This window comes from Dermacentor albipictus, chromosome 10 (genome assembly GCF_038994185.2).
Source record: "Dermacentor albipictus isolate Rhodes 1998 colony chromosome 10, USDA_Dalb.pri_finalv2, whole genome shotgun sequence".
NCBI lineage: Eukaryota > Metazoa > Arthropoda > Arachnida > Ixodida > Ixodidae > Dermacentor > Dermacentor albipictus.
In genome coordinates, this window is record NC_091830.1 from 90,583,814 (window position 1) to 90,608,655 (window position 24,842).

Below are 24,842 nucleotides of genomic sequence, written 5' to 3' on the forward strand. Positions count from 1 at the left end.
GCCTCTTCCTACGACTTTCCTACTGTGTTGCTGCTCTGAGGTACACCGCTTCGGGGGGTGGTTCAAAGCGTGTGCATAGATGACAGCAGTGCGGCAGAGAAGAAAGGAGACGCGAGAAACTCGTTTTGACCTTTGGACCACGTCCAATGTGCGCAATATCCTCTGCTGCTCCATGGGCGTAGCCACATTAGCCTTCTCTAGTGGGGATTATCCATGACCGCCTGCAAAAGCATTGCAGAAATTTCAATGCTTTTCTTTCTACTAACGCGCAGGTCCAGAGAGACACAAAGGATAAACTTAAGGAGGGATAAACTTAAGTTCGAAGTACGTATGGTACGTTTCTGCTGTTTCTTGAAAATAAACACAACCTTAATTTTGCAAGTGGACAGCTTTCGCTGTGCGTGCAGTAGCAGAGGAGGATTAAAGCCCACCCTAGAGTCAAGGTGACACTACGGAAGCGGTCACACCTCAAATCAACTCTGTGCCCACCGCGACAGCTTGGCGGCAATGGCATTGCTCAAGAAAGCGGGCTTGTTTCCCAACGCGGCAGCCACATTCCGATGACGGCGAAATATAAAAAAAAAGTTCGATAACTTCGATTCAGGAACACGTTAACGAACACCACACCGTCAAAATTAATCCGGAGTCCACCCCTACGGTGTGCATCGTAGTCCGGTTGTGGTTGCAGTACGTAGCTCCATAATTCAATTAAGTTATAATGCTTCAGCCACGATATGATATGCCATATGAGGCATTAAATGTGCTCAACCTTCTCAGTGGTTCCGAAGTACGGCGCAAAACAACTCATCAAGTAAAAACTCGCCCGGCACGTTCTACGTACTACGAAGACAAATAGCAGTGGTGCACGCAAGGTAACGTTTAACGTCAATTCACCGCTCTTAAATATTCGTGGTGAACATCAGCGCCAATTATCGTCCATGAAAGGAAACGACAACGAAAGCTTCACTTACACGGATTCCGACGCTGCGTCGGACCCGCATATTTTTTTTTTTACATAAAACATTGAAATAACCTAATTGAAAAATCTCTTATGCCAAATATGTCCGGCATTCATAATGTTATATGATTCGTTCGGATCTTCCATGAAACTTTTGTGGTTCTCATTTAAATCCGCACGGACGTATAAGATTTTGGTAAATATGGTTTGTGTCTTTTCTAATAGAAAAGGTCGGAATTAAGACGTATATCGCACAAATTCTGTACTTATACATCACACGGAGCTCAAAGGACTAGAATGGCATTTCCAGATAAATCGCCGCCCCAGTATATATTGTTTGTTCTTGTTCAATATTAGTTCATCATAGTTTCTGTCTATACATCGTATAGACAGAAATTGTATCCTTGTACTGCACCTCCGAATTACATTACTCCCTTCTTTATCGCATTAGTCCTTTAGGGTAGTAAGAAATGAAGTCAAATAAGATCCACTTGAATCGTTCACACAGCACTGGTTTTAATCAAGAAGTCAGTACTTACAGAATTGGCTCCCCATATCAGGCCAATCGAAAGAAGACAACTTCCTCCGTTGAATGAAATAAAAGCTACCAAGAAGGCAGTGTCAATTGCGCTTCCTGCGGACAAAATAAACAGAAAGGATATCCTGATTAGAAATACGCTCGTTTAACACACAGTGGGCTTGACAAACCTTCTTTGGTAGCGAGGTGTGGATATACGGCCACTGCGGACAAAAGAGACACAAAGCATTTTTCTATATACAACATATTCGTTTCTCAAAAAAGGTGCATGACACGCCGACACTGTTAGCGTGAGATAACTGGGCCCTACGTTAGAAGAGCTAAATCTTTAACAATCTCTAACCCATTAAATTACTGGAAGCACGTTCATGAAGGCATTATATACTTTGTAGATTACTTTTGCTTTGTTCTACGTAAGCTAGCATTCACTATAATAAAAACTTTGACATTTACGTAATCCCCATCTTTCACGTATGCAAGAACTTGGAACCTGTTGGTTCTGTTTCTATTCATGAATGCGTCCATGTACGTAGCCACTGCATTGCTTTTCTCCTTGTAACAACTAGCACCACAAATGACTGCGGACCCAGGGTGTATATTGTCACTGTGTTGAGAATGTGCAGAACAATACAGTAACGAAACGTTTGAACAAGCAATGCTAACTCCTTATTACGTGAACCTGTGCCATAAAAAGAACAGTATGGTTGCTCCCTGTTTGATAGGAATAGTTTGAGCATGAAAGTGAAACGTGTCTTCACAATAGCTGTTGCATGCTTGCTTCATGAACTCACGACGCGCTGCAGCGAAAGGCTCACGATGTACGGGTAGGCGACTGTGTTGCAGGTTTGCTTGGCGCACGGCGCCCTGTTGGCGAGCGGCTTCCTACAGCCGAGTGATTTCGGATAAGGTACCGGCATTTTTGTCCGGTTCTGTAGTGTCTTGGGCGGCCAGTTGAATTACGAGAGACTAAGCTACAGGAGTGCGAGTGGCAGAGATCGTAGCGTGCGCCGCGAGACCGCGAAGGCGTTCTGCTTCGCACTGGCGTGTCTCTCGCCAGACCAAAGCGAGATTGGCCTGCCGACGTCTTTTCTGTGCCACTTAGCGCAGCATTTTACTTACTTATTACCGACACAATGAACCAGTAGCTGGTGTGTAAGCACCGCTGATACATGTTATAGCTGCACTTCATAGGCGACGAGGCGTCACAGACTAATCGGACGCGGAAGACAAAATCGTGTGCGGAAACTGCGTCGTCACCTCAACAGAAGGCCTGCACCGCCTGCTCTATAGGCTACATCGCGTTTGAGGCTCTGCTGTTTAGAACGCCCAAGCGCTCGCTGTCGGTGCTCTTCCTTCTCACGATGAAATACTTAGCCGCTCATGGCTGGTACCACCATCCCTTCTAAAATAGGGCATATTGTCTCAGTACACAGACCCATACCGGGCGCAGCAATATTTTACGCATTCCCGCTGACATTACACCCGTTACAGTAATTTCATTGTGGACGCCGGCACAAAAGACATTACTGGTGCTTTCCACGAACTGCTACACAGTCCGTATCACGCCTATAAACAATTTTGAAAGGTTCGGTGAGAACATACAAAACAGATAGAATCAGCGATAACCTTCGAGTAACGGCGAAACAAAGAGGGCGCGTCTTGCGCTGAGCAGTAACTTTGATTCTGGATGCATTGCGTTTGTCGAGCAAAGGATAAATAAGTACGCGTGTTAATGCCCCCTTCCAAAAGAAGGAAGGACAAAAGGAAGGGGGGATGAGGTTAGGAACAAAAGTGACATGAGAAGGCAAGCCAATGCTTCTACTATAGACGGTTGCTGGCAAACGGGATAACTTTAAGTTCAAAGTACGTATGTGCCTTTTGTGCTGTTTCTTGAAAACAAACACAACGCAAATTTGTCAAGCTGGCAACTTTCGCTGGACGTACAGGAGTAGAAGAGCATTAAAGCATACCCTAGCGTAAAGGTGGCACTACGGAAGCGGTGTCGCATCAAATCAACTCTTTGCCCAGCGTGGTAGCTTTGTGGCCATGTGATTGCTCGAGGAAGTAGTTTTGGTCCCCAACGCGGAAGCCGCATTGCGATTACGGTGAAATAAAAAAAATGCTCGTTAACGTAGATATAGGGACATGTTAAAAAACACCACACCATCAAAATTAATCCGGAGTCCACCACTAGGGCGCGCATTATAGTACGATTGTCGTTGTAGTACGCGGCTCCATAATTCAAATGAAGTGCAATACTTCTGCCACGGTACGATATGCCGTGTGAGGCCGTGAATAGGCGCAACCTTCTCATAGGTTATGAAGTATGGAGCACAACAATGCACAGCAATACCCTCTGCATTCTGTGTACTTCGACGACAAATAGCAGTGGTGCACGCAAGGCAACGTTTACCGTGAAGTGACCGGTCTTGTCATGGACTAAACGTTAAACAAATTAAACATTCGTCGTCACTATCAGCGGTAATTATCGTCCATCAAAGGAAACGGCAAAGAAAGCTTCACTTACATCGATTACGACGCTGCGTGGGACCCGCATATTTGTTTACATGCAACACTGAAATAAGCTTATTGAAAAATATGCTATTGAAAAATCTCTTATTAAAAAACTCCTATTGAAAAACGAAAGAAGAATTGTCCCAATGCTGCAAACACAAGAGCCAAAAACTAAAGCACCCCTAGTGAATAAGAAACAACGAAGTCACAAGGTAGCAATCTCCCGAAGTTTCTTAACTGGCGTAGAAAGGCTTTAGCCGCACAACATGAACTATTTCAGGTCGGGAGCAGCGCCGCTGTGTTTGCGTAATGCTGTCTCGTAGGATTACTGTCTCAAAATGCTGTCTTGCAGTGCACTGGGCCAGTGCGTGGGGCGATCTTTTAGGCTTCTAAATAGCGTCGCAAAAGTTTTTCACTAAGTCTTCGACGGTAAATCAGGGTGAAAACCAAAATCTGGTCAGAAGGCTGGTATTCCCAGTACCATCGTCGGAGAGTGTAGTGTCGGCTGTACGTATTTTATTAGCTCCTGATGCGCAGGCAGGCCAGGTGTCGTGCTTCTTCGGCCCACTGCCAACAGGCGGCGGTATCGAGATTCCCTTCGTGGGTAACGTGTGGCAGCATGGCATCGACATTCGTCGTGTGGCTCCTGCCGTAAACCAGCTTGAACGGCGTGATCTCTGTGAAAGGCTTGACATGCACCGCAATGCTGAATGCAAAAGTTACGTAGAGAAGGACGGCATCCAACGTCTTGAGCTAGACGCCGACGTATATAGGTAGCATGTCAGCGAGGGTCTTGTTCAGCCGCTCCGTAACGCCACTCGTCCGAGGTTGGTAGGCCGTTGTCCTCCTGTGGCTTGGCTGGCTGTATTGCTGAATCGATTGGGTAAGCTTCGCTGTAAAGCCCCTCCTCGGTCGGTGGTGGGAGCTTTCGCGGCACCATGTCCTAGCAGGATATTTTCAACGAAGAATACAGCAACTTCTGCCGCACTACCGTTAGGCAGAGCTTTCGTTAACACGTAATGGGTAAAGTAGTCGGTAGCCACGACGATTCACTTATTCCCAATCTTGATGCAGGAAATGACCCCTATAGGTCAAACCTTATTGGTCAGAACGGAAGGTAAGGAGACTCGATCGGTTGTAGCTTTTCCGCTGGCCTTATTACAGGTGTGTTGAGTTGCTAACAATCCTGGCATGTCTTCCCGTTACGGTAGACAGCTGAGGCCAGGCGCTGCCAAAATACTTCACTTATATTCTTGCGAGCGTACAGAAAATGTGAGGCGCCTGGTTGTCTAGCTGATCATCATCTGACAGGAGTGTGAGAAGGCAGTTCTCGCGGGGTGGGAAAAAGCGGTTCTTTGCGAGGACATGGTTCAGTAGCGAATATGAAGGCAGCCTACGTCTAAATGCACTTGGGAAAAGAATTGGGCCTCCCTTGCCGGTACACAGGAAGGCTTTTTAGCTCCGAACCTGTTCCCTGCTGTTTAGCAAAGTCGTCGGCACCTATTGCCCCCAGGAAGAGGTCCTCATATTGGTTGTCTTGCGGTGGTGGCTTGGTGGGACGCGAGACAGGCGTTCGCTATCATAGTGTTTTTGTTCGGTCTTGTAGGCCAAGCTGACGTCAAAGTCCTGCAATCTAAGGCTTCAGCGTGCTCAAAAGATAGAAACGTATTCTTTTTCTGTCGCAGAATTATTGGCTTCCACTTTCGATGGTCAGCCGCTAGTTTAATCTATAACTCTTTGTCTCTTCTTTGGAATAGCCAGGTGCGGTAGCGTATACTTCTTGCGTCGGTATGCATTTCCGTATCGGCGTTTAAGCTGAAGTGGGCGAGCACTGATGCTGACTGCAGGTGCGGTTAAACCCTCGGAACTCTTGATATTGCGCGCTTGCCACTTAACCTCGACCTTTGATTTCGTGATATGTGTCAGTTGCTCAATAATGCGAGAGAATGCCCTAAAACACGCCTAAACCCTAATATATCCTAAATACCCTAAAAACACACAAGTAGGCGTGACACGTCTGCCACTTTATGCCTGCCAGGACCATATCGATCACGCGCTGGAATGTTGTGGGTCCCGACGAAAGGCCAAACGGCATGACCTTGAATTCGAAGAGGTTGTCCGGCGTAATAAGGACAATTGTTTATATGTCACTCTCGTCTATTTCGGTTGGCGAATAGCCACCCTTAAGATCCATCGACGAAAAATATTTTGTGTCGCCGCAGAGTCGCTCTAGTGTGGTCTATTCGGGGTAGGCCATATATGTCATTCTTAGTGATCCTGCTCAGGCGATGGTAACTGACGCCAAAATGGGGACAGCAATCCTTCTTCCTCACCAAGACAGAAGTGGACGCCCACGTGCTTTTTTACTGCTGTATAATTTCATGCCGCAGCATTTTATCAAGTTGGTCTTTTATGGCTTCAAGTTTCCACGTTCAAACTCGGTACGAGCTCTAACCCAATAGCCGAGAGCAATGTTCAGTGATTATATTTGTTTAGGAACTGGTGCCTGTCGAATCTCTGATGACGCTGCAAAGCAGTCTTTGTACGGGAGTAGACGACTTCGAAGCTCATCCTATACATACCTTGAAAGGCTTCATTTTATTTCGAGAGCTGGTTCCTCACACAAGCAAGTCGAAGTAGATGGGACAAAGTCCCAGAGGGCCAAAAATAATGCTGGCTTTCCAAACTTCCGTGATTTCTGAAATCATTGGGCCCTTATTGACGTGTTCGAACTCCTACTTGTAATTTGTTAGCCCCATTTTCGCTTTTGCTTCGTGAAGTCGAACAAACCCTCTAGCGCCGCAAATTTTACGGTTGAGCAGCGGACGGTGGTCGCTCTCAATGACGCCTTCTACGTCTGCGGGTGTATCGGTGCCGATGTAAATGACAATGCAGGAGCGAGGCAGGATGCAGACTTGATCTTAGAACACACTCAAGGCACGCTGACTCCGAGTGTTCTTCGGCAGTATGGCTTGATTTTCTGGTAGCGTTATCGACTTCGACTTTAAGTCGATGATTGCGCCGTGTTGGTTCGGAAATTAATTACCAAGAATTACTTCTAGTGAACACTGCTGCAGGATAACGAAGGCGTGGCAGGTTGGGCCCTGTGATGAACGGGGATTCTTGCCGTGGAAGTTCTACTCAGGATCATCAGGCGTCCTTCAACTGTCAGAATTTGAAGGGTTTCCGCGCAGTCCTAGCCTATTTAAGCTGGGTGGCAGAGGGTCCACTCATGACGCAGCAGAAGGATTTTGTGCCGACTAGAACTGTGACTTCATGGACATCGGGAATCCCGTCGAGGTCTGTGGTTCTTTGCCTTGCGTTGCAGTTAGGTCTTGACGGCGGATCACGGCTTCGTCTGATGGACTTCTTGCTAGTACGTCGTGCAAGCAGGTCTTTTGTCGGCGTTGTCTTTGCTCTCAGTACTCATCCGGATGCCGGCGTGTCGTTGCTCGTCGTCGCAAAGACCACTTCCCCATCTTCGTTGACGGCAGAGGATCTTCGTCATTTTGACGAACAGCGAACGCACCAAAATCGGCTGCTGCTTTTATTTCTCCGGATATTGGCATACGGGCTGGCCCGGGGCTCCGCTGGCGTATGGCCAGCGCTGCAGCGGCAGGTAGCGTTCTGGTAATGGCGAAAGGCAAGGTAGTTTCTGTCTCCACTGAGTGGCACACAGGTATTCGGTGATACGACGAGGCCGTTAACCTTGGTGTGGGCGCGACGCGTTGACGGGGAATCCTCGTAGTCCCATTTCACGGTATGTGCTACGCCGATAGACGTGACCCACTTCTCTGCCGATGTAGCTGAGCTAGAGTCTATCTTCCTTGTGTAGTTTCGCTGGGTAATGGTGCTCCAGCTGGCTGTGGTGGCCGTGGACGACAGAATTGCGGCGTGAGGGAGCCCTGGTGTGCTCGCTGAGGTCGTTTTGAGAGCGGACGACGGCGGCGTAGGTCATTTGCTTCAGGCCACGGCTGTGGCGATTCCGGCTGCACTTTAGAAACTCGCAATGACCGCCGGATTTCTTCTCGAATGACGTCAATGATCAAGGCAACCTGAGCCTGCGACCTTGAGAACATCCTCTGCAGCTTTTCTCGCACAAATTCTTGCGTAGTCACGTGCAAGTATTTGGTGCCAAGTGCATGGACATCGTACTTCGGCCCAACCGTTTGGCGATCACGTTGTCTGAAGCGCATTTCTACCGTCTTCTGAATTGTCTTTTCTGGGTAGCGCATCAGTCCGTTTCACCGGCCTCCTCACGAAACATACTTTCTATACCTCTGGCTATTCAGGGTCAACATGGTGAAACAGTCGGATCGTCCCCTGAGTGAAGATGGCGAGGTTTTCTTTAGGAAGTTGTGTGAAACTTTATAGACGCAGTTTATCAGTTTTCTTTCTGTATGACGCTTGTAAGGACCTAAGGAAATCTGCTTTGGAACAGTTGCCACGAGGTTAAGGTTCACTCTCAATTCTCAAACCACGTCCGAGCAGAGTCATACAAACGCAAATCCGCATGGTGTAGGTTGTCCGTGCTGTTCAAGTAGTTCAGTGTGACTACTTTTTAGGTTTCCAGCCACGTAACTGCGTCTTCAGCCAATGATCCATGGAAGACAGGTGGCTAGCCAGGTTGTTGCTGCATGACAGGCGATGCTGAAGCTCTGATGGTGCCTTCTGTCTTAGGGCTGGTCCTTGTGCTCTGCTCGGGCAGTAGTCCGTGCTCCGGGGGCACGTTTTGTAGGCAGCGGCTACCTCGATAGTCCATGGCGATTGTGGTGGTGTCTTCAGTGTGTGGGTTTGACAGGGACGTCCGGTACATGAGCGCTAAAGCTGCTCCACCATATGTCACGTTTTCGTGAAGGTGAAGACGTAGAGGGTACTGAAACCTTTAAGAAATCAAAGCCAACTTTTACTTGTGGAAACCTGAGGCCCGGAAAAGCATGGAAAATCAACTCATAACGGTAGCCGTGCGCACAGTTGGCGATAGTCAAAAATCTGACCTGCTGGCGAAAGGGGTAGGCTCGTCATACGTGACTCGTCAAAAGTTCGAGGTTAATTGCTGGAGCCCGCGTGCCTTCTCGAAAACACTACACAATTCACGCTACGCATGCATATAAACAGGTCGGCGAGAACATACTAAAACAGATAGATTTAACGATAGCATTCGAGTGAGTTCGAACTCATGCAGGAGCGTTTTACCCTGAGCGATCACTTTAGTAGGCGGTGAATTGCACTCCCCGGGAAAAGTAGAGATAAACATTTTAATATGACGGAATAAACGAATAAAAATAATTTGATAATTCTGATGGCTTATTTATTTATTTGAAGATACATGCATGCAGCAATTGTGAGATGGCATAATGTATGGTGTCCCAAATGCACTGATGCTTCATTTCCAGTTTATTTTGCCTTGGTTCTTCGGATCACTAGGAGGATAAAGCAAGCAGTCGTTTTTTAAAAGAAAATCTATGAGACCTTAAACGACGCTTATTGCGTAATATTTGTTGTAAAATATTTTCGCTGCTATTAATTTTAGTGACCTTATACATGAGTGAATTCTCTTTAAGTTGCGCTTTATGTACGTTACAATGGGGACATCAGGCAGCGCACCAAACGCGACATATAGACAATCATATATAGCTGCAGCATTGCATCAAACTTGCAAATCTCGACACAAAGGCGAACTTTAGACAGTGGTAGCCTGATTTAGCGCTAGGGCTTGGAATTGTTAAATGGCGCAGTAAGCATTCCTTGCAGTCAGTACAATCAAGTGGGCCAAATTTTGTGGCACCCTTAAAAGCGCTAGCACCTAACGTACGGCCTCCAATGGCATCGCGCCGGCACCACTGCGTTGCCCGTGTTTTTGTGCACCTTTAGAGTCACGTAAATCTGTTGCATTATTTTATACGAGGTGTTGAGCATGCACTCATGAGTCAACATGCAAAAAGCGGCCACAATTAGCAACACTTGCAGTATTAATTCGCATTTTGCGAGCCGCCAGTATGAGCTAAAATATTTTGAAAAGGCTGTGGACCTTCATTGTTGAGCTAATTTCCCCCTGTCTGCGTAATTTCCGCCAAAAATCCTGACCACCTTTTTCCTTTTAAGGGTCCCAGAAGCGGAATAATGCATAATCCGTACGCATAGATGGTCCGTTCTCCGGTCCGTTCAATGGATTTTCATTTTCACGCTCACACCATGCGTGGAATATAGACTTGAATATACGGTACATAACGTAAAGAAATAAGATTTATATTCGCATCTCGCATTTATTTCACAATAAACGCACAAACCACATATACTTACTATTGCTAAAAGACAGTTGAAGAATGGGAAAGACGTGCTCATACCGATGTATTTGGCTGTCATAATGCTTTTTCATGCCTAACGCAGCTAAAGACGTGACGAGCGCATTTATAAAGCTGCACCCGTTTAGATGTGTGCCTTCGCTTAACGAACCTTTGTTGCTACGTTGAAGACAAAAACAAGAAATTCTCCTGCAGACAAAGAAACGTTACTTTTGGTAAAGCAAAGTAATAAACATGGTGTTTGAGACGGTTCAAATGATTACGAAATAAGCCTGTGGCTCGCATAATTGCAGTCGGTATCGTTTCAAAACGCATGTAAGATGCCCTATATGCATTATAAACGTAGACGAAGGTCAATAGTCAAAGTCTTAAGGAAGTAAAAAGGAGGCCTCCTAGAACGTATGATTCAATTATTTATTCAGTGGCAGTGTTAGCCAATGTAAGGTAAGTGGCAATGTAAGACAGTGCAAGGTCCCATTCCTGGTCGTCTTCTGAAACGTACTTGTACAAGATATCTGCAAAGTTCCGGTTCAAGCGATCAGTGAGGCCGTTCGTTCGAGGGTGGTTGGAGGTGCTAAATTTGGTGAGCAGGCACGCATGATGTCGTTAATGACCTTGGCCAAAAATCTAGGGCCACTCTCTGTTAGCAACTGGCGCAGAGTACCTTGCATCAAAATGATGTCATGTAGGAGGAAGTCCGCAATATCAGTTGCGCAACTGGTCGGAAGAGCGTGAGAGACGGCGTAACGGTTCGCGTAGTCCGCCGCGACTGCAAACCACTTGTTTCGTGATGTAGATTTCGAAAATGGGCCGAGAGGGTCTAAGTCGACACGATGGAAGTTCTCGGCAGGGAGGTCGAGCTGCTGCAGGAAACCAGCGGGGATCAGAGAAAGCTTCTTCGTCGTTGGCAAAGTTCAGAAGCGGTCACGTAACGTCGCACGGAACAGGCAAATCCCGGCCAGAGAAAACCGACGTACGTGGTCATAGGTTCGACATACGCCGAGGTGTCTTGCCGTTGGTGCGTCGTGAAGCTCTTCTAGGACGGATAAGCACAGCTGTTTAGGCATTACAAGTAGGAGCTCAGAGTCATGCGGGTGAAGGTTATGACGGCACAGAGGACCATCGTGGACGATTAAGAGGCGTAGAGTAGCATCAGCCGGAGAGTGTTCAAAATGGTCAATGAGTGCTCTGATGTATGCGTCAAGACGTTGTTTGTCGGCGAAATGAAGTAGCAGTTAATCATAGAATACGCAAGCAGCACTGTCAATATTGGAGGAGTCAGATTCGTCAACAGGGTAACGCGACAAGCTGTCACCGTCTTGGTGTAGGCGGCACGACTTGTGCACCATGGAATACTAAAATTCTTGTACCCTCAAAGCCCATCGACCACGCTAGCTGGTAGATCTTTTATCGATGAAAGACAGCAGAAAGCGTGATGGTGAGGGACTACGAAAAAAAAAGCGACCGTAAAGGTAAGGACGGAACTTCGCAACCGCCCATTCCACAGCACGGCATTATCGTTCCGTAATGGAATAGTTGCACTCCGAAGGTGTGAGGAGGCGGCTCGCTAAGCAATAACCCGATCCCGGCCACGCTGACGCTGGGCTAAAAGGGCACCCAGGTCATCACCGCTGGCATCTGTATGCAATTCTGTAGGAGCATCAGGGTCGAAGTGGGCGAGAATGGGTGGGAGAATGAGACAAGAGAAGGCGGTGGTTTCTGTAGTACCCCAGGAGAATTGTGCGCCTTTCTTCAAAAGATTAGTGAGGGGTCTAGCGATTGCCGCAAAATCTTGAACAAAACGACGAAAGTACGAGCATAGCGCTAAAAGACTTCGAGCGTCTCCGGCTGTCTTTGGAACCGGAAGTCTCGGACAGAACGAGTTTTGTCGGGATCAGGCTGTACTCCGGAAGCGCCAACGAGGTGGCCAAGAACAGTAATTTGGCTTGCAGCTTCGCCTTTCAAAATACATCAGGTATAGCTGTTAGGCGCTCAAGAAGAGTGTCGAACGTGGGCGAGAAGACGATGACGTCGTCGAGGTAGCAGAGAAATGTGGACGATTTGAAACCTCGGAGCAAGGCGTTCATCATACGCTTAAAGGTGGCAGGGGCATTGCATAATCCAAACGGCATTTCTTTAAATTGATATAGGCCATCAGGTGTGATGAACGCGGTTTTTTCTCAGTCCTTACAGTCAAGGAAATCTACCAGAGTGCAGAACGAATATCAATAGAACAGAAACAGCTGGAAGCCTGGAGGCAGTCAAAGGCGTCGTCTACACGTGGGAGCGCTTAGGCCGCCTTTTTAGTAATGTTGTTCAAATGGCGGTAGTCTACACAGAAGCGCCACGTGCCATCCTTCTTCTTAACCAACACTACAGGTGACGCCCAGGGAATCAAAGAACGCTCAATGATGTTTTTATCTGGCATTTTTTTCACTCAATACGGTCATCGGGGAATAGGAGTAGCATCGCCAGTAAGAATACAATGCTTGACCGCGAGCGTCCGTCCTAAAGGGCGATCGTCGAAGTCGAAAATATCTCTGTAGGACGATCATATTTGGTGAAGGTCTTCAGCCTGCGCAGAAGAAAGGTCGGTCACAACGATTTTTTGTATATTGGTATCGGCGGCCGAGGTAGGAACGATGGGCCTGCTAAGCTCACAAGAAGCATCGGTCGATAAAGTTGCCACGTGATGGTCGCCGAGACAATAAATGTTGACAAGGCAAATACCTTGATGTAGAATTTGCTTTGCCAATCCAAAGTTACAAATAAGCATGAAAGTGCGGTTCGCAGTAATAGTAAGTATACTGTGAGGCACGGTAGCGTCATACTGTAGTGAAAAGTCGGGCAGAGGCGTGACGAGGGACTCGCCATCAGGGACTGGTGGGGAAGACTACAGTTCAATGTAGGCTATTGACTTTGTTAGCAGGCGAAGAAAGCCGGTGCGGCGTAAGTGGCACTGGGGTGCGTCAGAAGGTTCTGCGAGATTCGGCAACTCACGGCAATGGGTACTGGCAGAGCAGTCAATAAGAGCAGAATGCGCGGAGAGAAAATCTAGGTAGAGAATTAGTCATGGGGGCAACGAGCAATCACGGTGATGATGACAAGAGTGTGCCTGCCGGTGATGCTGCCACGTGTCGCACACATGCCGACAATAGGCACAATGACGCCATCCGCGATGCGGACGACGAGTGCCGACGCTGGGGTGAGGCGCTTCAGTCGTCGTTGGAAGGCAGCACTCATAATAGAAAGATGTGCTCCCGTATCGATGAGTGCAGTGACAGGATAGCCGTCAATGTCAACGTCGGGAAAGTATTGGTTCGTAGGGTAACGTGAGCTGATGATTTGATGGCAGGGTCGACACCGCAACTTCACCTCGAGGAGCTACAGAACCTAGTTTTTCGACTGGGTCCGGGAGGCGATAGGCGGCGAAGAGAAGTGACGGGGTTGGGGCGAACGAGACTGATGGCGTCGAGGTGAGGGCGAGCGGCTGTAGCGAAGGTTCGTAGCTGGAGAATCAGCGGCAGTGGGCTAATGATGGGTGGCACAGGGAACTGTAGTTCTGAAGATGCGGGAATAACCGGCGGTGTATATCCGAGGAGGTGGTGGCCCTCCGTTGCGGCAATGCCGAGCGACGTGGTCGATGCGACAGCAGCGGAAGCAGACGGGCCTCTAATCAGGGGTACACCATTCGGACGGGTTGAGGTGAACTGCGCCAGAAAAGGACTTCCGGGGACGAGGAGGGCCGCCAGAGAACTGGGCAACGCTGGGTTGAGACGTTGAACACAAGGAGTTCAGATCCATGGTCCCAAATTCCTGTTTGACGACAGCCTGAATCATCGCAATCGTGGCTGCTGGCGAATCGGGAGGCATCGAGGAGAAAGCTGCTGAACAGGCGGCCTTAAGCTCGCGGTGAACAATACGGGTTACGTCGTCACAGGTGGTGGTCTGACGCGGTAGCAGCAGTGTTGGGTAGATGCGTGATGTGATGTGTGATACAGCGGCTCTTAGCTTGTTCAAGGCGACGGCATTCGTTTATGATGGCATCAATAGTCGAGACGTTGCCGAAAACAAGCAAATTGAAAGTGTCGTCGGCGATGCCTTTTAGCACATGTGCCTTTTTATCTCCTTCAGGCATTGTATCGTCAGCTTTTCGGCATAGAGCCAAGACGTTGAGGATATATGAAACGTACGGCTCTTTAGATGTCTGAACACGTGACGCAAGAGGCTTTCTCGCAGCAACCTTGTGCCCGAAGGCGTCGCCGAACAGTTGCCGTGATTTATCTTTGACACTGCCCGAACTGGTTACGGCGTCGTCATGCGTTTGCTGCCACACGCGTGAGGTACCGCCGAGATAAAAGATGACATTGGCAAGCATAATCGTTGGGTCCCATATCTTATTAACACTGGCGTGTTCATAGAGCTTGATGCATTCCTCAACGTCCTGTCCCTCTAGGCCAGAGAACACACCAGGGTCGCCGTGTTGGCAACCGTGACGATTGGAGCAGTCGGACAAGCCGAAGCTATTGCATAGGCGGTCTTATCACCGGGAGGCATGGTGACAAGCTCGATATACCGACCACTTCGGAGTTCCGTGACGAGGACGGGGATCGCTTTCTTCCACCAGAATGTCACGCGTGGAAAAATATAGACGAAAGAGGCTATTTACAGGCTATTTCACTGGAGCCAGACAGCCAGGCCGACACTCGCTCGCGCGAAGGGCACAAACCGACGTCATCGTCGTTCTCGCGGCGGCTCGTCTCTTGAGCATGCTTCGATGATATTGACACGTGTACTTATCTTTATCGGGCGACCACGTTTCGCCGCTTAACAACTGGAATCGCACAGCGAGGGACGCGCCTGAATGTATCCGATGTTTCTGGAAAGTTATCGATGCTTCTACCCGGCTGTCCGTTGTCGCCGAACCTTGTGTTATCTGATTTCATCGCGTAACGCGAATGGTGTAGAACTTTGTGGAAGGCACACGGGTCCGAACGATTAGTCTGCAACATTCGACGACTGTTCTATAAAAGCCGACGCGCTTGACCCGCTGATCAGATTTTCGACGATCGCCGACTGTGTTCGCCGCTATCGTTGTGCTTTAAGTGTAGCCTGTTTTGTGGGCACAGGTTCGCCCAATAAAAGCTAGTTTTGTCTTTCACAGTACTACTACTGTGTTCTTTAACGTCACTACCACGTGACATCTGGTGGAGGTGCTTGTGCGTTCATGTACCGAACGCCCCCGCAAAGCCGCGATCCAAGCCCGAAGCCCGAATACAAAACCAACATCGCCCAAGACCAGCGTGCTAGCCGCAGACTGCAAGGACTGCCCCCAGAGCACGGGCTTCTACCTGAGTCGACAAAGAAGATCGTGGTCAAAACAACCCCAATGGCTGCCCCAGCGTCCCCCGTTATCCTACAACAACCACGGGACCCACCGTCCTTAAATGGAGCAGCGACTGAAGACCCAGAATCCTGGCTGGATACCTACGAACGAATCGCGACTTTTAACAGCTGGGACTCCGACGACAAGCTGCGGCATGTATACTTTGCCTTAGAAGATGCCGCCAGAACGTGGTTTGAGAACCGGGAGTCGACCTTGACAACGTGGGACCTGTTCCGTAGCGGCTTCCTACGCACCTTTACAAGCGTCGTGCGCAAGGAAAGGGCCGAAGCTATGCTGGACGCCCGAGTGCAGCTACCAAACGAGAACGTTGCCATTTTTACGGAAGAAATGAGCCGTTTGTTGCGCCACACCGACCCGGATATGGCCGAGGAGAAGAAAGTCCGCCTACTGATGCGTGGTGTAAAGGAGGAACTTTTCGCCGGGATGGTAAGAAGCCCACCGAAGACCGTCGAAGAGTTTCTTCCTGAGGCGACGAACATCGAGAAGACACTCAAAATGCGGAACCGGCAATTCAACCGCCGTACAAGCTCTACCCACTCGCAGGAATTCAATCACTGGCCACGGACGATCTGCGCGAGACCATCAGGGCCATTGTGCGCGAAGAACTGCGCAAGGTCTTGCCTTCTTCGCAGCCTCAAGTGGCCTCGATAGCCGACATCGTAAAAGAAGAGGTGCACCGATCGCTTGGAGTTCCTGAGGTGCAACCAGAACCGCCGCAGCCTCAGCCGCAAGCGATGAGCTACGCCGCCGTCGCCCGCCGTCAAGGTCCCCTTCCACGACCGCGCCAGGGCCCCGTAACGCCGCAATTCCGTCGACCACCACCGCCGCCGCCAGCACGCCCACCCGTCGCCGAGCGCAGCTACCCGAGGAAGACAGACGTTTGGCGCGCTCCTGACCACCGCCCGCTCTGCTACCACTGCGGAGAAGCGGGTCACGTCTACCGACGATGCCCATACCGAGAGATGGGACTGCGAGGTTTCGCCGTCAACGCGCCGCGTCCACAGCTTGGAGAGCGCCCACGTGACATCGCCGACTACCTCGCCGCTACTCAATAGAGCTCTCGACGACCGTCGCGTTCGCCATCACCAGGCCGCTACCTGTCGCCGCAGCGCCGACCATACACTGGTCCAGCCCGGGGCCGGTCAGCGAGCCCATATCCGGAAAACTAAAAGCAGCAACCGATGGAGGTGCGGTTGCTGTTCGTCGAACAGACGAAGATCCTCCGCCGCCGACGAAGTCGACGAAGAAACCATCTCGACGACATAATGACGACACGCCGCCGTCCCGACGAAGTCAGCAAGCCAAGACTACACCGACGAAAGACGACTTGACGACGCGACGTTCCAGCTTCAGGTCAACATGGCGCAGCCGTGATCCGACGCCAAGACCTAACTGCAACGCCAGAAAAAGAACCACCGACCTCGATGTGCTTCTCGACGGCCACGCGTTTACCGCCTTAGTGGACACAGGTGCTGATTACTCCGTCATGAGTGGACACATCGCCGCCCAGTTGAAGAAGGTTAAGACTGCATGGGAAGGCCCTCAAATTCGCACCGCTGGAGGACACCTGATTACGCCGACTGGAATCTGCACGGCAAGGATAACCATTCATGACCCGACTTACCCTGCCACCTTCGTTATCCTCCAACAGTGTTCTCGAGACGTCATTCTCGGTACGGACTTCATGAACCAACACGGCGCAGTCATCGACCTGAAGTCGAAGTCAATAACGCTGTCGGAAGATAAAGCGATACCGCCGGAGAGCCCTCGTAGTCACCACGCCTTGAGTGTGCTCGAAGACCAAGTGATCATCCCGCCCCGCTCCAGCATTGTTATGTCGGTCGGCATCGAAATACCCGCGGACGTAGAAGGTGTCATCGAAGGCGACCAACGTCTCCTGCTAGACCGTGAAATTTGCGTCGCAAGAGGGATCGCTCGACTGCATGGAGGGAAAACTGAAGTGTTGCTGACAAACTTCAGCCCGGAGTTCAAGCACATCAACAAGTGCACGACGATCGCGTACATCGAGGAAATTGTGGAAACCAGTAATGCGTTTGTCCTCTCGGATTCCGCCGCATCTACCCCGACGACCGTGGTTCCCGAACCAGACTACGACATTAATCCAAGTCTCCCAGTGATTAAGCAACAGCAGCTCAGAAGTCTGCTCCGACGATACAAAGGCTGCTTTTCGATGACATCGAGGATTCGACAAACACCAGTCGCCAAGCATCGCATAATCACCGAGGAGTACGCTCGACCACTCCGCCAAAGCCCTTACCGAGTTTCGCCGCGAGAACGCGAAGCTATAAGAAAACAAGTCGACGAAATGCTGCGCGACGACATCATCCAGCCGTCGAAAAGCCCGTGGGCATCCCCTGTTGTCCTGGTAAAAAAAAAGGACGGAACCCTACGTTTCTGCGTCGATTATCGTCGTCTGAACAAGATCACGAAGAAGGACGTATACCCCCTTCCACGGATGGACGACGCATTGGATCGGCTCTGCAACGCTAAGTACTTCTCCTCGATGGACCTCAAGTCTGGCTATTGGCAAATAGAAGTCGACGAAAGAGATCGCGAAAAGACCGCCTTCATCACCCCAGACGGCCTCTTCGAGTTCAAGGTTATGCCATTTGGACTGTGCTCAGCGCCTGCAACGTTCCAGCGCGTGATGGACACGGTTTTAGCGGGATTGAAATGGCAGACCTGTCTCGTTTACTTGGATGACGTCGTTGTATTCGCCGGAAATTTCGATCACCTTAGGCGGCTTGCCACAGTACTAGAGGCCATCAAGTCATCAGGACTCACTCTGAAGCCAGAAAAATGCCGCTTCGCTTACGACGAGCTTCTGGTCCTAGGCCACGTCATTAGTAAATCCGGAGTACGCCCCGACCCCCAGAAAACAGCTGCCATCGCAAAGTTCCCGCAGCCCACCGACAAGAAGGCAGTGCGTAGATTCCTTGGCATGTGTGCCTACTACAGGCGCTTTGTCAAGGACTTTTCACGCATCGCCGAGCCGTTTACACCTCTAACTAAATGTGATGTTGAGTTCAACTGGGAAACGCCTCAAGCCGACGCATTTGAAGAACTCAAACGACGCATGCAGTCGCCGCCGGTACTTGCGCACTTCGACGAGTACGCCGATACAGAAATCCATACTGACGCCAGTAGCCTAGGCCTCGGTGCCGTTCTAGTCCAGAGGAAAAACGGAGTCGAACAGGTGATATCTTACGCTAGCCGGTCGCTGTCAAAAGCGGAAGGCAACTATTCTACGACCGAAAAGGAATGCCTCGCCATCGTTTGGGCTACAGCTAAATTTCGCCCTTATCTTTATGGCAGGCCATTCAAAGTCGTCAGTGACCATCACGCGTTGTGTTGGCTAGCGAGTATAAAGGATGCTTCAGGACGACTGGCGCGGTGGAGCCTCAGACTACAAGAATACGACATCACTGTAACCTATAAGTCCGGACGAAAACACTCCGATGGCGAATGCCTATCACGCGCCCCCATTGACCCGCCGCCGCAAGATGACGAAGATGACGACGCCTTCCTTGGCATGATAAGCGCGGAAGATTTCGCTGAACAGCAACGGGCAGACCCGGAGCTAAAAGGCCTGGTGGAATATTTGGAAGGGCACACCGACGTCGTCCCCAGGGCATTTAAGCGCGGACTATCTTCCTTCACGCTTCAAAGCAATCTCCTCGTGAAGAAGAACTTTTCACCAGTCCGCGCCAACTACCTTCTTGTTGTCCCGTCTGGACTTCGTCCAGAAGTATTGCACGCCCTACATGACGATCCGACCGCTTGACACCTCGGTTTTTCCCGGACACTCTCGAGGATACAACAAAAGTATTATTGGCCGCGCCTGACCGCCGACGTCGCCCATTATGTCAGAACATGCCGAGACTGTCAGTGACGTAAGACACCGCCGACAAGGCCAGCCGGATTACTACAGCCAATCGAGCCTCCTTGCCGACCATTCCAGCAGATCGGGATGGACTTGCTGGGACCCTTTCCGACGTCAACAACCGGAAATAAGTGGATCGTCGTGGCGACAGACTACCTCACCCGCTTCGCTGAAATTAAAGCACTGCCGAAAGGTAGCGCAGCCGAAGTGGCGAAATTTTTTGTCGAAAACATCATGCTTCGACATGGCGCCCCAGAAGTCCTCATCACCGACAGAGGAACGGCCTTTACAGCGGAGCTCACCCAAGCCATTCTGAAATACAGTCAGACAAGGCACAGGAGGACCACGGCCTACCACCTGCAGAAGAATGGTCTTACGGAGCGGCTGAATAAGAACCTCGCCGACATGCTAGCGATGTACGTCGACGTCGAACACAAGACCTGGGATGCCGTCCTGCCGTACGTAACATTTGCTTACAACACGGCGGTGCAAGAAACAACACAGATCACGCCGTTTAAGCTGGTTTACGGCAGGAACCCGACGACGACGCTCGACGCCATGCTGCCCCACGTCACTGACGAAGAGAATGTTGACGTCGCTAGCTATCTCCAGCGGGCCGAAGCAGCCCGACAGCTCGCCCGCCTACGGATCAAGAACCAACAGAGGACCGACAGCCGACACTACAACCTCCGACGACGCTTTGTTGAGTACCAGCCCTGCGACCGTGTTTGGGTTTGGACACCGATACGCCGAAGAGGACTTAGTGAGAAACTACTCCGCCGCTATTTCGGACCCTACAAGGTCATCCGACGTATTGGCGCTCTGGACTATGAGGTCGTGCCAGACGGCATTTCGCATTCACAGCGGCGCCGCGCACGATCTGAAGTGGTCCACGTGGTGCGCCTTACACCCTTTTACGGACGCTGACGAAATTCTTTTTTTGTTGTTGTTGTTGTTTTCTTTGCTACGTGTGTTTTTATTTCGCTTGTATGTAGCATCGGGTCGATGCTTTTTTTAAGAGGGGAGTATTGACGCGTGTACTTCTCTTTATCGGGCGACCACGTTTCGCCGCTTAACAACTGTAATCGCACAGCGAGGGATGCGCCTAAATGTATCCGATGTTTCTGGAAAGTTATCGATGCTTCTACCCGGCTGTCCGTTGTCGCCGAACCTTGTGTTATCTGATTTCATCGCGTAACGCGAATGGTGTAGAACTTTGTGGAAGGCACACGGGTCCGAACGATTAGTCTGGAACATTCGACGACTGTTCTATAAAAGCCGACGCGCTTGACCCGCTGATCAGATTTTCGACGATCGCCGACTGTGTTCACCGCTATCGTTGTGCTTTAAGTGTAGCCTGTTTTGTGGGCACAGGTTCGCCCAATAAAAGCTAGTTTTGTCTTTCACAGTACTACTACTGTGTTCTTTAACGTCACTACCACGTGACAATATCATAATGATACTCTTACACAAAACATATCGATTTACTTATATTGATAAGGAAAGCGCCTAACTTGAACCGACAACAATATGGTGTCTAAGTTCATGCGCGACTAATCTTTCACTTTATGTTCACTTGATCAAGCCCTCTCAAAGCGTTCGTCTTCATGCCAGTGACCCAGGTTTCCAGGAATGGGAACGCTGGCCAGCTGTTCGTTCGGAGGAGTGGGAGTTGGAAAGGGAAACGGGACATCGACGGATGAGACGTTCGTGTTAAGACGGATGACTTTTACGTTGTGTGAGCGAGTTTGATTAGAAGCTGGCTTCAGTACGAGCGAGGGAGTTTCATGAGTCATGTCTAGGACACGGTACTAAAACGGTAAGTGCCGTCGTAGCACGGGAGAAGACATATTAGATGAGCGGGTACGTCGAGGTGGAGTCTATAGTAATACAAAGCAACCAGAAAGATGGTAAGGTTTGGCGCCATAGCGATGGTATGGTGATTCTCAGACACCTGCGACTTGACGAGTGCCGCGCAGCGGGAAGTGGTGTGTGACCTTAAGACAAGATTCTCAGCCATGCGGGACATTGAACGGCTCTGCATTGCTGCCAAAAAGTTCTGTCTGGAGAGGCAGGAAGCCGCGGACCAAATTTTGGCAACTGAGTCCCTAGGACAAGACAAAAAACTTAAAATTAGCACAAGAAAGCGGGTCCCTGAGCAGCGCACGTCAGCTGGTGGCACACGTCGTCGTTAAATCGTTACAAAGTCTCACTGAAGAGATCCGATAGAATTGGCTGAGCTTTCCGACCCAATCAAAAAGCAGAAAGTAAGGGAAATTCGAAATTGTACCGAAGGAAAGATGGAAGATCGAAGGACTAAGAATGGATGCAGAAAGAAATCGGTGAAAGAAAGAAACTTCGCATAGGACAAGGCAAGTTGCATATGCTGAAAGATAAGCAGAATAACGTCATTACCCGTTTCCTCAATGTCGTAAAAGCAGCGGAATAACTTTGTTCTGACCTCTACAGTAGGCAGAGGAACCATGCTACCTTCACTCGCACTAGTGATGAGCAGGATACAGAGGTTGCTTCTACAGCTAGCGATGATGTTAGAACGACTATGAAAGACATGACCCGGGGAAAACAGTGGCACAAGATGGAATAACAGTCGAAATAATCAAAGATGGAGCAGATATCATGCTTGAAAAGGATGAGGCTCTATATACGCACTGCATCACGACTTCAAGTGTACGAGTGAGCTGGAAGAAGACCAACACATGAAGGCAGGCGTTAAAGAACTGAAGAATTATAGGCCCGTTACTTTAATTTCAGTATTGTGTAAAAGATTCACCGAGATAATTTCCAGTAGAATCGGGGAAATAATTGACTAGTCAAAGAAGAGAACAGACTGGCTTCAGGAAAGGATATTCCGCAATGTATCACATCCATGCCATCAATCAGGTAATGGAGGGATCTGCTCAGTTCAACGAGCTTCTCTGTATGCTTTTCATATATTATGGAACGGCACTTTATTCACTAGAGATACCAGCAGTCCCAAAGGCGTTGCTTAATCAAGGAATACACGAGGCATACGGGAATATTTTGGGAAAAATCTAAGAAGGGACGAATGAATTGATGCTTTATGTCAGCGCGCATAGCAGATTTGAGATGCAGGAACCCGGTACTATACGGATACAACAGTATATTATTACCTTTAAATAAAAACATGTCATCAATTTCATAATATTATCGTTAATAGTGCATTTAAAATTATTAGCGAATGGAATGCTTAAATGTTTTTCTTTGAATCGCACATGTCGGCGTGTGGACAGTTGGACTGCCGCGACGTCAATTTATTCAATTTTGTGGGCTTTTATTAGCGGTCGACGTAAGTTAAAAACACGCCCCCCATAAATAACAAAATGGTCGATTGAGGTTGTGAAGTATGCTGCAAAATCGGAAGTTTCGGCTGAGAAGCAAACATTGAAAGATACAGGAAGGTTTAGCGCTGCACGCATGCGCTTGCGACAGTTTTCTAGAACATTCAGGGGTTACATGTCCTTGGCGGCATCTGATGTTGAGCGTTCCTAACAGCACCATGGCAGCTGCAAGGCGTGCGGCAACGCTTGCGTGATGAAAAGCGTCGCCAGCGGGCATTGCATATTCTGAATTTGTACTACGGTGATTCAGAAATATAGCACTGCCCAAAAGAAGTTAGGGAATTAGCTATTCACTGGATAACTCGGGCGCAGTAAAACAAGCAACACACGAAACATGGCGATAGCGGCGAGCGCAGTCGTGGATGGTCGAAATGTTGTCCGCGGCTCAGACGGGTTGGCTACGTATGCGCAACTCGTTGTGCGTGCGAGCGTGATCGCTTGTGGTCGCCGTGCGTTCCACAATTGATACCGGCATATTCACGAGAAACATACCCCGGCTTTAGAGTAACGCTACGGAATAAAAAGCCCGCATAATTTAGAGTGGTCCTTGGTATAGTGCCACGTTCTCATTTACGTTAGTCTTTAGCTGGGGAAAAGAAAACATTCGCATCTGACAACATTTCGACATCAAATGCGCCAATCATTTTTACGTTGGAGCTGCTTTTACGCTTTTCTCTGCCATGTTCGCGAAAGTGCGAAACCACTGCAGGAGGAAATTATGATGATTCAGTACGTGTTCCAAAACATAGAAAGTGGTGTCAAATGCTGACAGCGTACTTGGAGCAGTGGCATATGCGCAGAGGCTCGGCACAATTGTTGTCAGCAAGCACACTACATTCGCGCAAGCAATGGGAATTATCAGCGATTCTTTCGCTGTGGAATGGGCGAGAACCTTCGAGTGAGTTCCGATACACGAAGGTGGGATTTGAGGCGGAATGATAACGTGTTAACAATGGTCAGCCGTTTCCAGGAGAAAAAAGAAAGGTGTGTCAACCAATATCTAAGGGAAAGAAGACGAAGTCGACGTACCGGCATATGTACTGACATCGGGGCAATAAATATGAGGCAATGTTGCATAATTGCAATATTTTATGCATCCTACAATTCTTAAATTTTCGGACATTCTCATTGTGACAATTCCTAAATGCCGTGGCAGTGCAAGTATGACTGCGAATGTTATTCACATGACATTGTTCTCACGCAATTTGTTTCGATGACAGCTAGTTTCATTCAATTTATTGATAATTTTATACATTGCCCGCTTTCATTCACTCATGCAGAAACAGGGTTGAGTAAGCGAGTGTGTTTTGTATATTTGGGCACTCCTGATATAGCCCAAACCGGGCTGTAGTACGCCAGGAAGCACTTGGTTCGAGCAAGTATATTCACATTTTCCTAAGCATGCGAGATTGGCGCAAACAAAATTGCTGAAGAAGTAAGTAATTAAATTATGCCCTGCTGGTCAGTGAGTGACGTTAATTTGCTGCTGCTTGTGTCCTAAGCCTCAAGGCAAACGAACGATGATAATTTACGTGTGTAGCCCACAAATGGTGTTCGCATAGGTCAGTCTAAAGAAATACGCAAGTCTTCCCTCTCCCTCTCTTTTGTGTCCGTTGGTCAAATTTAGGATATTTTTTATGAATTTCAACTTTCACGAGGTGGTATTTATGCTCGTTAGATGTGTAAGAAATGGACGCTGGGCAATGTTGCACGCATGTTTAACATTGCCCAGCAGCGGACCCTACAATTAGAAATGCCTGCATGTTGAGTAAAATGAAATGTCTAAAAGTGTTTCCGATACTTCAGCTGCCTTACTCAGGCACATACATCTTCAGT

General features: G+C 49.1%; 1 protein-coding gene across 16 annotated transcripts in view; it reads right to left on the minus strand.

The window, feature by feature from the left end:
- LOC139050997 (uncharacterized) overlaps positions 1 to 24,842 on the minus strand; it is a 124,505-nt gene that overhangs the window by 80,523 nt on the left and 19,140 nt on the right. For 15 of the 16 annotated variants that reach the window (XR_011509186.1, XR_011509185.1, XM_070527945.1 and 12 more), the window contains 2 exons: positions 1,667 to 1,699; positions 1,498 to 1,592 (listed from right to left, as the gene is read on the minus strand). Coding sequence is in view for 14 of the 16 variants with exons in the window: in XM_070527945.1 (XP_070384046.1) it covers positions 1,498 to 1,592; positions 1,667 to 1,699 (128 nt within the window). In the remaining 2 variants the exon portion in view is untranslated. The remainder of the gene's footprint in view (positions 1 to 1,497; positions 1,593 to 1,666; positions 1,700 to 24,842) is intronic. The other variant, XM_070527942.1, reaches the window with a different exon arrangement.